General features: G+C 38.3%; 2 protein-coding genes across 9 annotated transcripts in view; one reads left to right on the plus strand and one right to left on the minus strand.

The window, feature by feature from the left end:
* DEUP1 (deuterosome assembly protein 1) overlaps nucleotides 1-3,128 on the minus strand; it is a 220,634-nt gene extending 217,506 nt beyond the window's left edge. For 5 of the 7 annotated variants that reach the window (XM_060102848.1, XM_060102847.1, XM_060102851.1 and 2 more), the window contains exons 1-2: nucleotides 2,416-2,518; nucleotides 1,780-1,901 (exon numbers count right to left, since the gene is read on the minus strand). The gene's annotated coding sequence lies outside the window, so the exon portion shown is untranslated. Of the gene's footprint in view, nucleotides 1-1,779; nucleotides 1,902-2,394; nucleotides 2,519-3,047 lie in introns of those variants that run through there. The other 2 variants (XM_060102846.1, XM_060102845.1) reach the window with 2 other exon arrangements.
* SLC36A4 (solute carrier family 36 member 4) overlaps nucleotides 2,546-16,637 on the plus strand; it is a 42,733-nt gene continuing 28,641 nt past the window's right edge. Inside the window, exons 1-4 of one of the 2 annotated variants that reach the window (XM_060102853.1) lie at nucleotides 2,546-2,715; nucleotides 13,624-13,747; nucleotides 14,909-14,999; nucleotides 16,460-16,548. In XM_060102853.1, coding sequence (XP_059958836.1) covers nucleotides 2,664-2,715; nucleotides 13,624-13,747; nucleotides 14,909-14,999; nucleotides 16,460-16,548 — 356 coding nt within the window. In that variant the 5' untranslated portion in view covers nucleotides 2,546-2,663. Of the gene's footprint in view, nucleotides 2,716-13,623; nucleotides 13,748-14,908; nucleotides 15,000-16,459; nucleotides 16,549-16,637 lie in introns of those variants that run through there. The other variant, XM_060102854.1, reaches the window with a different exon arrangement.

Consider the following 16,637-nt stretch of genomic DNA (forward strand, 5'->3'; position numbering starts at 1 on the left):
ACTTTATCTCATGAAATCTTCACAACAAACTGTGAGGTTGGAAATATTATTTTACACACGAAGAAACTTTTGAGATCTAACTACTGTATAAAAGATGCTATCTAGATGTTCCACAGGTGTCTCAAATCAACATGTCTGAAACACAGCCGTTTCTCCATCTGTGAAATGGTGAAGGCTATTCTCACAGCCTGAACTGCTTTTCTCCCTGCATACATCTAACTCCTAATCTTGAGGTGTCAGCTTAAATGCTCTCCAAGAAGACTGTCCTGCCTACTCAATCCGAAGTAGTTTCTCCAGTAGCACCCTATTACTATTTTCTTCACCAACACTGTAATTACATAGTTAATATTTTGTTTAGTTCTTTTCTTTTGCATCCTCCTATACTAGACTATGAACTGCAGTTCATACCAATATTCTTTGCCATTATAGACCCTGACTCTAGCATAGTCCCTGGCACAGGGGAGGTGCTCCATAAATGTGTTTGAATAAATTAAAGCTTTCTAAATATTTCCCTTCGTGTATCCATGAGGCTATATTCAACAACTTTCAACACCTATTTACTGAACCACTGATACATGCAGGGCACTCTGCTAGGCCTTTTGAGACAAAGACACAGACAAAGATACAGCTTCTCTCCTGCAGGCATTCACAGTACAGCAGAAGACTCGGACAGGGAAATAATTATAATGCACAGGGGGAGATGTTACAACAGAGATATGAACAAAGTATGGTAGTTACAAAGGAGGAAGTAATTGACATATGATCCAGGAAGTTAAAGTGAGGAAAAGAAAGAAAGGAATCGCCAGGGTTCAAATAGTCAGATTCTTTATAATGTCTTTATTCTAATACAGCTTTTCCCTATATCCTCTTCCAGTTTACAAGATCTGGAGCAGAAGTCACAGTAAATATCTTCTCAAGTAGTGCAATATGAAACCATATAATTGTCTTGAATTTTATGATCATCCTTATCACTTAGCTTATCTCCATATCAGTCTGTAAAAACACTGAGTCTGGCTGCCTGCCTCAGCCCAGGCCTCCATTACAGGTCAGACCTTTTTCCCTTTCACACTGCCAGATCTGCTTTTCCTGATGCTGAGATTAGAGGACAATGGCTTTTGATCCCTTTTAACACTCAAAGGATAATGTTGCTCTTTCAAGACACTGCCCCAAGTGTTCTCACTACAATGGGTGGTTTCTTGGACAGTTACCTATCTGATGCCTGTCTTCTCTCCCACTGATCTGTAACTAGGTACCCCACCCCAATACGCTTAGGGACTATTCCTCTAGTTATGATCCACCACGATAGAGTTCTTTTTTCTCTATCTCCCCTACATTTTTGTTATGTGTCAGGAACATTTTACAGAAAACCTTTCTTTGGGGCTTGCAAGTGTATGTCTGTGAATGACTGGCGTTGATTTAAGGAAAACAAAGGGTTTTGGCAAACCACTAGTAAAACTCACAAAAGATGCAACAGGAGGAAAGATACAGATATTATGTAACTGCGTACTTTTAAAATCTTAGCATTTTAAATATTTATCACTATCACCATGTAGTTATATCAGTGATCCTAGAAATCAGACACAACCCCCCCCCCCCATCAAAACAACAACAAACCAACTTTCCTCAGAAGACCCTACTGAAATAGAACGGACAAAAAGAAAAAGTCTTATGTCCTGGCTTTAAAGAACTATGAAATGAAAAAAAAAAAAAAAGAGCAATTTCAAAATTAAAGCACTTTCATTCTATCCAAAAGCCTTCTTCATCCACTGATGTACCCACCTGAGGGGCCAGCTGCATACTGAAAGCCCCAGCTCTGGCTGCAGATAGAATTCCAGCTTTGCCATTTACTACTTTGTTATCCTTGGACAGGTTACTTAGCTCTGTGCGCTTAGTTCCCACATCTGTAAAAATACACATTAGAATTATCGCACAGCCTTGTCATCTGAATTAAATAAGACAATGCATGTACAGTGCTTAAGAATATTTGACACTGCATCAGTATAATTACTCCTAACCTTAATTTCCTTTCAACACTGCGGCTAACGTCAAGTATCTGAAGAGCACTGAAAAATCCTTAAAGTGAAACTATCTGACTAAATGAAACGCTACTTGAGGGCACCCTCTATCTCTAAATAGAGGCATAGAGACGGAAAAACAAGTAGTCAGAACTCCAACATGGATGGGGCAAATTCCCTCCTACTTTGCATTCTTCAAGGTGCCTTGCAGAATGCTAAAGCCTTGCAAGTAGATGGCGTCCTGGAATTTAAGCTCGTGGTCATCTGTAAAGACACCCTCCCCACCCCCATCCCCACCAGGGAGCTATAGGCCTGGGTCTCCGCCAGCTCTAAGTTACTACCCCCAGTTATCTCCAAAACGTCCCTCCTCTCCCGTTACCCTGCCCTTCTGCAGCCGGACCTCCTCTCACTCGGGTCTTCTACCCCGAGCGCTGCTCACTGGCCGCAACCCAGCGCCCCAGGAAGGCTCCTCGAGCCCCGGCGCCTCGGCGGCCGGGCCGGGCCGGGCCGCCCCACTGCGCATGCTCCCCGCCGCGCGGGTGCGGTGCGCCGGGCTTGGCGCGGTTCCCTCTCAGCCGGGGAGGCCTTGGCCACGCAGCGGTAGGAGCGCGCGTGCCGGGGCGGCGGCGTCCTGGAGACCCCCGAGAGATGGAAGCTGCGGCGCCGGCGGCGGCCGAGGCGGCTGGGCACGAAGAGCTCGGTGAGTGCTGGGCGCGGGCGGGGGCGCGGGCCGACGTGGCGCAGGGATGCGCGTCCGCGGGAAGCTCCGAGGCCCTGAGCCCGCGCTCGGCCTCGGCCGGGGGTCTGGGGGCAGTGCGGGCGCCCGGGCGGCCGCCCACCCTGCCCCACGCATCCGGGTTTGCGTTTCCTGTCCTTAGGGAGAAACGCGGAGTGGCTTTCCGGTCATTATTGGGGTTTCTTGGGGGTCAGGGTTCTTGGGGTTGTGGGTCTGGGGTAGGTTTGAATGTAAAACCATCAAAGCAAACCTCCCTGGGACGTTTGGGTTGAGCCGAGGCTTAGGAGGTGACTGACCTCCGAGTCAGCACCTGCACAGGAACGAGTTTTCCGATCTGAGAGCTGGGTCAGGCGAAAAGCTAGGCCCTACAGAGGGCGTCAAAATGTGCGTGTGTGTCCGTGTGCGCGCGCGCGCGCGCTGACGGGTGGCGTGCGTTGGTGTACGTTTCAAAGGCAACGCAGAGCCTTCGCTGTGACTCGCACTGTTTTTTTCCAACGATGCTTTAAGGAAGTTGCCATAGTTTGGCTTTTCAGACACGGCAGCCCTGTTCGGAGTCCCAGGTGAATCCTTAATTTACCGTCTGCCACCCCAGTAGTGGCGAGCGGGACGTGCTGACCAGACTGAGATAAGACGTGTAGTTGGCTCACTTGGCAGAGTTTGTTTTCCTGCTTTCCTCTGGTGTCTTGTCTCCTTGGCGACAGGGAATGCAAAACTTTGTTTATGGTTTCCCGCTGTCAAAAGGCAAACAAAAATAGAGATCGAGGTAGTAATAATATTGTTCCTCCCAGTTAGATGCATTGTATTAGGAATATTTGTAAGTCATTGCTAAATGATTAATAAAGAAGTTGAGCTTTAAAGAAATACTTTATTATAGTAACAGATTGCCGTCTTGTAATAATGTGCAGGGCACTTTGCAGTTGATTTCTTTCAAGTCACAGTAATGGTAGAAATAAACGTAACATGTTATTGAATGTTTACTGTGTCGAGCAGTGTAAGTGCTTTACATATGTTTTGTTTCCTTTAATATTCACAACAATGGGGAGGAAGGTGCAATTATTATCCCTGTTTTATAGATAGAATAATTTTAAGGTCATTAATGGCAGTACCCAGATAGGAATCCAGGTTTATCTGTTTTAAATTCTTTAATAACCCATCTTAGGAGGTGGGAAAATGTGCATTCTCATGCATTGCTGGTAAAAGCAGTATAATATACTTATCCTTAAAAATGCACACATCGTTTGACCCAGCATTTCTACTTCTAGAAATATTTCCCAAGGAAATAAGTCATGTAACATATCAATAGATGTTCATTACGTTATTTATAAATGAGAAAAGCTGGTGACTATCTAAATGTCCAATTAAAGAAAATTGTTTAGGTAAATTGTGATATAGCCGTGTAGTCATATACTGAATAGCCCTTTAAAGTCATATGGGAAGACGTTTGCCATATGTATTTTTACTAACTGAAAAAGTTTTCTAAATTATTTTAATTTTTTAAAGTTATGTCTCTTCATTAATTCAACACATATTCATTGAGCTTCTCCTATGTGCTAGGCACTGCTTTAGGCGTTTGGGATACATCTGTGATACATCTGTGAACAACACAGATCAAGATTCCTGCTCTCATGGAACTTATATTCTAGTAAGAGGAAGCAGACAATGAACAGTAAAGACAATTATCAGTTAATTTAAAGTGCATTAGGCTAAAAGTGCTATGGAAAGAAGAGCAGAGTAAGGGAAATCCGGAGAGAGCGTGGGAGTTGGGCAGTTTATAGCATTTTATAAAGTAGTCAGAATGGACCTTATTGAATAGGTGGGACTTGAGCAAAGACTTGGAAGAGGTGAGGGAATTAGTCAAGTGGATATCTGAGGAAAGACTCTTCTAGGCAGAAAGAACAGCTGGAGTAAAGACAGTAGTAGTGAGGAGGGCAAGGAGGCCGAAGCAGAATGATGAAGGTGATGATGAGGCCAGATTATGTAGGACAGCGGTCCCCAACCTTTTTGGCACCAGGGACTGGTTTCGTGGAAGACAGTTTTTCCACCTGGTGACGGCGGGGGGTGGTTCAGGCAGTAACGGGAGTGATGGGGAGCGGCACATGAAGCTTTGCTTGCTCGCCTGCTGCTCAACTCCTGCTGTGTGGCCTGGTTCCTAACAGGCCGTGGACGGGTACCGGTCCACAGCCTGGGCGTTGGAGGCCTCTGATGTAGGGTCTTGCAGTTCCATGTGAAGACTTTGGCTTTTGCTCTGAGAGAATGGGGAGCCAGTGCAGGGTTTCAGCAGAGGAGAGACATGATCTGACTTGAATTCTAAAAGGATCACACTGTGTGAAGAGTGCACCATAAGGGGCTAAAGTAGAAGCAGGGTATTTCAGCAATTCAGGAGACAGGTGTACATGTCCTTCACAGCAGTAGTGGTAGCAGCAGTGGGAGTGGAGAGAAACGGTTAGACTCTGGATATATATTTAAAGGAGGATGAGAATGATTTCCTAACAGATTAGATGAGGGGTGAGAGTGAGACAGAGACAAGGATAACTCCAGGGACCTGAGTGTCTAGAAGAATTAAATTGCCATCAAATGAGATGTGGTTGTTGTATAATACGTCTACAAATTCTCTGATGTTTCTCTCTTCAAGAGGAGGAACTTAATTTCCTTCCCTTTGAGTGTGGGCTGTATTTAGTAACTTGCTTCTATTGAATAGATTATGGTGGAAGTGATGATGTTTGACTTCAAAGCTAGGTCCTAAAAGGCATTGTGGGGCCTCCCTGGTGGCGCAGTGGTTAAGAGTCCGCCTGCCGATGCAGGGGATACGGGTTCGTGCCCTGGTCTGGGAGGATCCCATATGCCGCGGAGCGGCTGGGCCCGTGAGCCATGGCCGCTGGGCCTGCGCATCCGGAGCCTGTGCTCCGCAACGGGAGAGGCCACAACAGTGAGAGGCCCACATACCGCAAAAAGAAAAAAAAAAAAAAAGGCATTGTGCCAGGCTCTCATTTTTGGATTAGTTACTTGGGGAGAGGCAGCTGCCGTGTTGCGAGGATACTCAAGCAACTGTAAGGAAGGGCCCACATTGCATAGAACTGAGGCATCCTGATGGCAGCGATAAGTTGTTATACAGTAATCCATAGCCAGTTGAGATGGGTTAAGCCAGGAAGAGCAGGTTTGGTGGTGAAGATCAGGAGTTCAGTTTGGGGCATGCTGAGTTTGAAATGTCTATTAGATATGAAAGTGTAGATGTCGAGTAGGCAGGTGGATTTATGTTTAGAGTTAGGGAGATGTCTCGGCTGGAGATATGAATTCAAAAGTCATCATCACGTAGATAATATTTAAAACCATGGAACTGAATGAAAATATACTGGAGTGAGTGTATGTGTTTGTGTATACTCTAAAATGTTGCCAGCAGTAGTTTCTAGGTGATGAGGTCATTTTATTTTCAAAAGTGTTGCTTATCTTTATATTTTCTGATTTTCTACAATGACCAAATATTATTTAATTTAAAAAAGAATTTAAAAAATTGGGTGTCTGTGTGAAAAGCACTGGTAGAGTTGTTAAGATACAGGTTTCCTTAAGGTCTGCACTTTATTTCAAAGAGGATGGAGACCTCTGGAAGGTGAGCGAGTGAAGCTTCATCTGCTGCTCCCCATCGCTTGAATTACCACCTGAACCATCGCTGCACCCTCCCCCTCCCAGTCCGTGGAAAAATTGTCTTCCATGAAACCGGTCCCTGGTGCCAGAAAGGTTGGGGACCACTGCTGTAGTGAATTTAGCAGTTTCCTGATTGTTGCACATTTAGGTTGTTTCCAAATTTTCATTATAGTGTTTTGATTAAGATCTTTGTGCAGAAATCCTTTTCTCCATACACTGGATTTGCAGAAGTGGAATTACTCGGTGAAAAGGATAAACATTTTAAAGGTTTCAATACATATTGCTAAATGAATGTGATTTTTCTCTATTCTGACAACAGCTGGAAATTTAGGTTGATTTTAGGTTAGAAAATTCAGGTTGAAACAATTGCCTGGGCAATATAAGAGAGCATAAAAAGCACTGCCTAAGAATGTTCCAGTTGTATGCACCATTAATGTATACATATGGTATATAATGTATGGTTTATAATATTGACTGAAGCTAGTATTTCTTATTCATTTATATTTTTCTATTTGTAAATAGAAATAATTTTGTCTAGGTAGTTTGATATCCATTGATTAATAATGTTTTATTTTATAAGGCATTGTTAATTCTTTTTTAAACTGAAATATAGTTGCTGTACAGTATTATATAAGTTACAGGTGTACAATATAGTGATTCACAATTTTTAAAGATTATATTCCACTTATAGTTACTATAATATATTGGCTATATTCCCCACGTTGTACAATATATCCTTGTAGCTTATTTTATACCTAATAGTTTGTACCTCTTAACTCCCTACTTCTTTATTGCCCCTCCTCCCTTCCCTCTCCCCACTGGTAGCCACTAGTTTGTCCTCCATATCCATGGGTCTGCTTCTTTTTGGTTATATTCACCAGTTTGTTGTATTTTTTAGATTCTGCATATAAGTGATATCATACAGTATTTGCATTTCTCTGTCTGACTTATTTCATTTAGCATAATGACTTCCAAGTCCATCCATGTTGTTGCAAATAGCAAAATTTCATTCTTCTTTATGGCTGAGCAGTATTCCATTGTGCAATCTACAAATTCAGTGTAATCGCTTTCAAACTACCAATGACGTTTTTCACAGAACTAGAACAATTACATTTAAAATTTGTATGGAAACACAAAAGACCCCAAATAGCCACAGCAGTCTTGATAAAAAAGAACAGAGCTGGAGGAATCACAGTTCCCGACTTCAGATTATACTACAAAGCTACAGTAATTAAAGCGGTATGGTACTGGCACTAAAACAGACACAGATCAATGGAACAGAAAGAGAACCCAGAAATAAATCCACACACTTATGGACAATTAATCTGTGACAAAGGAGGCAAGAATATACAATGGAGAAAAGATAGTCTCTTCAGTAAGTGCTGCTGGGAAAACTGGATAGCTGCGTGTAAAAGAATGAAATCAGAACATTCTCTAACACCATATAAAGCATTGTTAATTCTTAACTATAGTAATCACAAGCATTTTTCAGAGCTGTCCAATTCAATATTTGGCCAAAGGCAAGACATTGGCAAGTAATAGACTTTATGTGTAATGTAAGTTGGGTTTTGTAATTTTTAATTACTTTGCATGAATATTCCTGTTTTATTTCATATGTTCTTACCTCTATTAAAGTTTATCCAATGTTAGATTTTTAAATATTTGTCTCCTTCACTACTCTCAATTTCCTTCTGTCTGGCATAACATAGTTTGTCTGTATGCATACTCAGTATTATAGCACAGTTTGTAGTGCTCAGAATTATTAATTATTAGTAGTAAATGAATTAATTTCATGTCAGATTTATATTGTAAAATCCTGTAAAGCAAAATTGTTTTCTAATATTTCATTATGTAGGAAGGGGAAGAAAACTAATATTTATTGATTACTTATTATGTGCCAAGGACGAGGCTCTATGCTTCATATATATTATCCCATTTCACTATCACAAAACCCCGGTGAGGTAGAAATTACTACCCTCATTTTCTACATGAAAAGATAGGCCCAGAGGAATCCTGGTTAAAATATAACTCAGATCATGTCACGCCTCTGCACAAAACTTTACTTTTGTCCAGCATGGTAGCCTTTAGCCATATGTGTATCTGATCTGAAATATGGTTTGTCTGAATTAAAATATGCTGTAATTGTAAAATACACTCTGGATTTCTAAGACTTAGTATGAAAAATAGAATGTAAAATATCTTGTTAATAATTTTTATATTGATTACATTATCATTGAAATGATAATATTTTGGATATATTGGGTTAAATAAAATGTTATTAAAATTAATTTTACCTGTTGCTTTTTTGCCTTTTGCTTTTTGATAATGGCCACCCTACCATGTAGGAAGTGACATTTCATTGTGATTTTGATTTGCATTTCATGATGATTAGTGACATTGAGCATCTTTTCTGTTGGCCATTTGTATGTCTTCTTTGGAGAAATGTCTGTTCAAATCTTTAGCCAATGTATTAATCAGGTTATTAGGTTCCCTTTTTTATTTGTTTTTGTTTTTCTTGCTCTTTAGTTGAAGGAGTTCCTTATGTACTTTGGAAATTAACCCCTTATCAGATATATGGTTTGCAAATATATTCTCCCATTCCTTAGATTGACTTTTCACTCTGTTGATTGTTTCCTTTGCTGTGTAGAAGCTTTTTAGTTTGATGTAGTCCCACTTACCTATTTTTGCTTTAGTTAACTGTACTTTTGGTGACATATTCATGAAATCATTGCCAGAACCAATATCTAAACCTTTCCTCCTATGTTTTCTTGTAGAAGTTTTACAGTTTCAAGTTTACATATAAGCTTTTAATCCATTTTGAGTTGATTTTTGTGTATGGTATAAGATAAAAATCCAATTTCATTCTTTTGTATATGGATACCCAGTACTCTGAACACCATTTGTTGAAAACACTGTCTTTTCCACATTGTGTATTCTTGGCACCCTTGTTGAAGATCAGTTGCATAGAGTGATTTCTGGGCTCTCTGTTCTGTTCCATTGGTCTGTGTGTCTGTCATTATGCCAATATCATAATGTTTTAATTATAGAAGACCTTAAATATCCCAAACAATTTTGAAAAAGAACAAAGCTGATCACACTTCCTGATTTCAAAGTATATTATTACAAAGCTAAAGAATCTTCCAGTATCTTTTTTTTTTTTTTTTTTTTTTTTTAGCGGTACGTGGACATCTCACTGTTGTGGCCCCTCCTGCCGTGGAGCACAGGCTCCAGACACGCAGACTCAACAGCCATGGCTTACGGGTCCAGCCGCTCCACGGCATGTGGGATCTTCCCGGACCGGGGCATGAACCTGCGTCCCCTGCATCGGCAGGCAGACTCTCAACCACTGTGCCACCAGGGAGGCCCATCTTTCAGTATCTTAAGGCATAACTTTACTCTTGTGAAAAACTGTTGTGCTGAGTTCCAAATAGCACTGGGATAATGGCAGCTGCCTAAATCCTAATCTCTCCACATATCCTCCCCCAAAACCTGTTAATTCAACAAGAAGCACAAGTAAACACATTCATGAAATTATTCTTAAAGCATTAATAGGAGACCAAGGATACCACAAACTTCAAATAATCTGTAAATAGAAAAATAAACAAAATTTCAAACAGAGCTCTTGTCACTTCTGCAAATATGGAGAGTGGAGGAGGAGTCTTTAGAACCTCTGTGGAAAAGAGGAGAGGGGAGCAGGAGGCTTGGAAGAAGCACAGTGAAAATCTCCCTTAGAAAGAGAAAATCTAAACTAAAGTGTTAAAAGTCTAAACAGAGGTCAGGTCGGGGAGTTGGTAATTCACAGGGAAGGAATACAGGGTATTCCTGTATTCCAGGAATACAGGTAACACAGGGGAGGAATTTGAACATTAGCAGGAATAGAGGAGGCAGCCTTGGCAAAACATTGCCTCTGGAGGAGAAGGAGAAAAAGCAGTGGAGATGCCTCTCAGATCCCTGGAAGTAAAGAGAAGAAGGAAAGTAACAGGGGGGAAATTGAATATTCTGCAAAAATGGAAAAGATCCAGAAGACATGCCAGTTACTCCCTATGACCCCTGATAACTCAACATCATCGATTAAATAAACTGAACTTCACTGTGCTAACAGGAGGAAATACTGTCAAACTAGGATCCCTGTCCATGAAATGCCTAGCAATAGGAGAAATCATAAATAAAGAATAAATGACAAGGTGTCTAAGGGAAATATATTGAAATGAAAATTTAAATCATTGAATTTCAAAGAAGAATTTAAATGAGGTAAAGAAAGACAGTAAAAGGGTTCTAGAGAAAGTAGTTGAAATGGAAGACAGACAACAAAGATCCAGCATGTAATTGGAATCTCTAAAAAAGAAAAACAAAATATTTGAACCAAACAAATGCGTAAAGATACAATCCAAGAAAAACTTCCAGAAATAAAGAAAACCTATATCTGTGTATCAAAAAGACCCACTTTGTACCCTTTTGACTCAGACTGCTCAACCCTAAGACATATCATAATAAAACCATTAGACTTTTAAAACAAGGGAAGATTCCTCAGGAGCTCAAGCAAAAAGAACAAATTATGTAATGGCTGAGAAAATTAGTCTGACATCAGACTTCTCAAGAATAGCATACAAAGTAAGGTAAGAATAGAGCAGCATTTTCCAAGAAACTCAAGGGTAGAAGGTGTGAGCCAAGGATGTTCTATCTAGCTGTCCTTCATATCAAGGCTATAGAATATAGCTTAAAACATACAAAAATTCAGGAAATACTGAGCCCATGAGTCCTTCCTGAGCAATCTACTAGAGCAGTGGTTCTCAGAGTGTAGTCCCCAGACCAGCAACATCAGTCACCTGGGACCTTGTTAAAAATGTGTATTCTCAGGTCCACCTCAGACCTGCTAAAATCAGAAGCTTTGGCATGGAGTATATCAATTTGTGTTTAAGCAAGCCCTGCAGGTGGTTCTGATGCACATTCTACAGGAGAATGAACTTCTTCCAGCCAAGAGATGATTGAGGAAACTTTGGCAGAGGACTGATCACAAACATTTAATACACTGATTGTAGATTTCAGTCTAAGACATGAGTGGGGGCATGATTGAACAACAGTATGTAAAGCATTTTGTATATTGCCAAAGTAGACAAAAAGAATACAACTGAAAGATGAGAGAATAAGAGACACAGAAAGGCAAAAGTAGAATTAGACCATTAATTGTTGTATAGGTGGAAGTCAGAGGATACCATTTAAAACTGATAAACAAGATAGTAAAAGAATAAGAAAGGGCTTTCCTGGTGGTGCAGTGGTTGAGAGTCCACCTGCCGATGCAGGGGACATGGGTTCGTGTCCCGGTCCGGGAAGATCCCACATGCCGCGGAGCGGCTGGGCCCGTGAGCCATGGCCACTGAGCCTGCGCATCCAGAGCCTGTGCCCCGCAACAGGGGAGGCCACAACAGTGAGAGGCCCATGTACCGCAAAAAAAAAAAAAAAGAATAAGAAAAAAGGAGGATTAAGGGCACCATAAAAGATAAAATGGCAAAGGTAACTAGTAGAATAGCTCAACTAAATGCAATACATTGTCCTATACTGCAAAAAAATTACTAAGGGAACCTTATTAGTACAGTTGATGAAACTGGAAAATAGAATGTAGATTAAATAAAAGTATTGATCAGTATTAAACTACTGGAACTTGATAACTGTACTATGAATATTCAGGAAAATATTCTTGTTCATAGGGAATACATGCTAGTGATAGGATAAAGTGGCATGATATATGTTACCTACTCTCAAATAGTTAATAAAAAGTGATAAACATTTGAGGGAGAAGAAGAAAACATGGCAAAATGTTAAAATTTATTGAGCCTGTAAAGGGTACATGGGAGGTTTTTTTTGTACTATTCATGCAAATTTAATGTACGTTTGAAATTAGTACAAAATAAGAAGTTTTAAAAAGTTATGTCAATCAGTCATTTCCAACTAAATTATTTAGGTTACCCCAATTCCCTGTTACATAGGTTTATTGTATGTATTTGAATGGAACAAACTTTCACTTCTTTAAAAGATCCTATACTTCAGACCTTATTAATGCATATCAGTCATCTCAATAAATTTGAATTTAGTGAATTTTACGAGAACAAGACAGACAGTGATGACTACTTTTATCTTTCTCCTCAGAAGGAGCAAAATCATGCTAAAAATTGCTAGATATAAGAATAGATTTTGATACTAAAAATTTAAAGATTGGAGTGGCTTTATAATTTTCTTAAAGCATTTAAAATTATGCTTGCCAGCAATTCCACTCCTGGGTATATGTACAAAAAAACCCAAAACACTAATTTGAAAAGCTACACGCACCCCAATGTGCACAGCAGCATTATTTACAATAGCCAAGATATGGAAGCAACCTAAGTGTTATGAACAGATGAGTGGATAAAGAAGATGTGGTATGTATGCACAATGGAATACTACTCAGCCATAAAAAAGAATGAAATTTTGCCATATGCAACAACACGTATGGACTTGGAAGGTATTATGTCAGACAGACAAATACTGTATGATATCACTTACGTGGAATCTAAATAATACAACAAACTAGTGAATATAATAAAAAAGCAGACTCACGGATATGGAGAACAAACTAGTGGATGCCAGTGGGGAGAGGGGCAATATAGGGGTAGGGGACTATGAGGTACAAATTATTAGATATAAAATAAGCTACAAGGATATATTGTACAACATGGGGAATATAGCCAATATTTTATAACTATAAATGGAGTATAACCTTTAAAAATTGTGAACCACTATACATACACCTGTAACATATAATATTATACAATTCTACTTCAATTAAATTTTTTTTAATTTTTAAGAATAAAAATAAATAAAAATATGATTACCATTTATGTACTCAGTATGATTTGAAGCTAACAAGAGATGGAAGTTCATTTTATGATTTCTTCACATTTTTTACCCAATAATTCTATCATCATTTACATAAACCTCAGGTAGACAAAACAGAAAACATTTTGCATTGAATACTTATGCTTTTCACTTTGCACTGCTTAGTCCAAACAAAATATCCAGCAAATAAGTCTAGTTGTTTCTTTCTAAATATGGTAAAACTCAAAAGTATTAATGTGAATTAACTTAGGGTGGAAATAGTAAAGATGCGTACAAATGACATGTCCTACTATTAAAAATGTTATTTATACCAGCTTTAACCCAAGTTTTAAAATGATAGTGAAGCACTTTTTCTTTTTAAAGATATGGATATAATGAGACCCTTAATAAATGAGCAAAACTTTGATGGGACATCAGATGAAGAATATGAGCAAGAGCTCCTGCCTGTTCAGAAGCATTACCAGCTTGATGATCAAGAGGGTATTTCGTAAGTGTTAAGGTTAAATGTCATTTTCTGTTTTCACTCAGTGTATATTTTGTAATCATCTTCTATGGACCAGGCACTTAAGTAGATACTACAGAAGACACAAAGATGAATAAGATACGGTCCCCACCCTCAAGGCGTTTATAGTCTATTTGGGAAAGAAGAAATACATCTAAATTACAGAGCCATGTGTAGGAATTACTAAAATGATGATATGTATCAAATGCTATGGATCTTGAAAGAAGGAGGATCAGATTGAGAGGAAGAGAAATTTTAAGAGAAGGAGCTTCTGAAATGGTTAGGAGTTAGACCGCGGGAAGTAGGTAGTAAACACTTCTTTATGTTGAGTGAATGGTATGAAACAAAGTCATGGTCCCAGGGAAGCAGTGGAACGTTTTTTAAACTTTTTTTGTTATTTTGTCATCATTAATAGATTTGAATAAGGTATTATTCTAATAGTGATTTAACAGTTAAGCAAAGTAACATTTTAATTGATCAAAAAAGAATAAAGTAAAAAAAATTTTAGGCAAGCATTTTTGTTTCATAAGTTAAAAATTTGTGCTATTCTTCCTAGTTTAATTTGTTTTTTCTTGGTCAAGAGACCTCCTTCAGATGCCTCTTGGAAACTTTTCTTAGGTGAAATCCCTTGGGAGTTCATGTTGTCTGAAAGTTAATTAGTATTTATCTTACCTGATGATACACATAGTTTTAGAAATTGTATTTTTTTCTTTTAATTAACTTCCTCTGAGGTTGATAATCATAGATCAACTATGTTTAATATCATGATTACATACATAGTGCAATAAATTGCTGTTTTACCAGCTTAGTTGTATATAATTTTCAACATTGTCCTGAATATCATAGCAGCAAAGAATCTTATGAGAAAATTACCTTTTCTTTATTACTTTAATAAGTACAAAAATACTTTCACTTAAATAACTCATTTAATCTCCATAGTAACCCTCTGTATTCCACTTTTAAGTAGCAAAGATAGGACTTGAACCAAATATAACTTTTGGCTCATTCAACTTCTGGTTGAATGGAAATGTTAATTTGATTCCTTGCCTAGATTGATTTTTAGTTCCCTTCTAATGCTAAAACCATGGTCATGTGATTTTAATAGCTTTTGTTCTAAAATGTTTAAATCTTACTTTTACTTTTCAGATTTGTACAAACTCTTATGCATCTTCTTAAGGGAAATATTGGAACTGGTCTTTTAGGACTTCCACTGGCAATAAAAAATGCAGGCATAGTGGTAAGACTCATCTTTGTAATCTCTAGTTAAAATACAGTTATCAGTCTTAATTTACAGCAAAAATTACAAGTTAACATCTGACCTAGTCAAATATAACCTGGTCAGGTGACAACTAGATAATCATTTAGCTGTTGCTGATAAAATTATGTGAACTGTGATAATAATATCTAACTAAAAATGAGAGTTAATTACTCTTTTCATTTCTACTTAATTACTTATTTATAATATTTGACAGAAAGATCCTAAATCACTATTTGATTTTTCTAGGTATGGTTATATCTTATTATTCTTTTGGATTTTCAGGAATTTAAGTAATATGTTCATATCATAAATATATTTATAGAGTATTTGTATTGGTGAAATTTTACAGTTTTTTAGATTCCAAATAAAATACGTAGTTTTCAGACTTAAAGAATAATAGTTAAGAAAAGGAATAACAATATCTTTTTTTTGTTTGTTTGTTTTTTGTTTGTTTTGCTGTACACGGGGCTCTCACTGCTGTGGCCTCTCCCGTTGCGGAGCACAGGCTCCGGACGCGCAGGCTCAGTGGCCATGGCTTATGGGCCCAGTCGCTCCGCAGCATGTGGGATCTTCCCAGACCGGGGCACAAACCCGTGTCCCCTGCATCAGCAGGCGGACTCTCAACCACTGCGCCACCAGGGAAGCCCCTAGGAATAACAATATCTTTTGAAAACAAATATTCAAAGTTTTGTTAGAACCAATTATTGTAATTATAGAGAATCCTGATAGGGGAGAATTCACTTATGAAGTAGTGAAATTATATTTAACTTTTTTTAACTGACCAGTTTTCTTAACAACAGTTGTAACTGTCATCTTTCTCTGCATTGGACTTTGTGCACCCTAATTTAGAGAAACTTAAAAATTTCTGATTATAAAAATAAACTTTGGCAACATTTTGTCTGTCTCTCAATAATCAGGCATCATTTTAATTTTAGTAAATAAATACTTGAAAATTTTTATGTACCACTTTTTCAAATAATTATTTTCTAGGCACAGTTTCTCACACGTAATTCTCAACAAGCAATCTATGGAAGAAGTAGATTGCCCACAATCCCAGATACAGTGCTTTTTAGTCATTTAGATAATGAGTCATAGTTGCATATACTTATAATGGTGAGACACTGATAGTCACAGACTTGCCATCTGTTGTTAAATATGATGTTGTATTCTATTCTACTTTGTTGCATACCTATACTCTACATTCATAGGTTTGGATAGCCAAGTCAATAAGATGGAATCATATGTGGTTGTCTTAAATATTACTAAATTCTTTCTGTATCAGGTTCACTAATTTCCCTTATGCAAATGACTCTTTAATCATTTTGTCTAACAAATATTTACTCACTGCAAATTAGTAGTCTGTTGTCTCATTGTTTATAAGGTAACTTGATTTTTATTAAACTGAAATATTAAAATATTATAAAATGTTTCCCTCACAGCTTGGACCAATCAGCCTTGTGTTTATAGGAATTATTTCTGTTCACTGTATGCACATTTTGGTACGTTGCAGTCACTTTCTATGTCAGAGGTAAATGTGGATTTGTCAAGTCTATTTAATTTATTTTAAATCTATATATTTATTTAAAGTATCAAATAGTCTTATATTTCTACTGTGCT

This window comes from Mesoplodon densirostris, chromosome 7 (assembly GCF_025265405.1).
Source record: "Mesoplodon densirostris isolate mMesDen1 chromosome 7, mMesDen1 primary haplotype, whole genome shotgun sequence".
In the NCBI taxonomy this organism is placed as follows: Eukaryota; Metazoa; Chordata; class Mammalia; order Artiodactyla; family Ziphiidae; genus Mesoplodon; species Mesoplodon densirostris.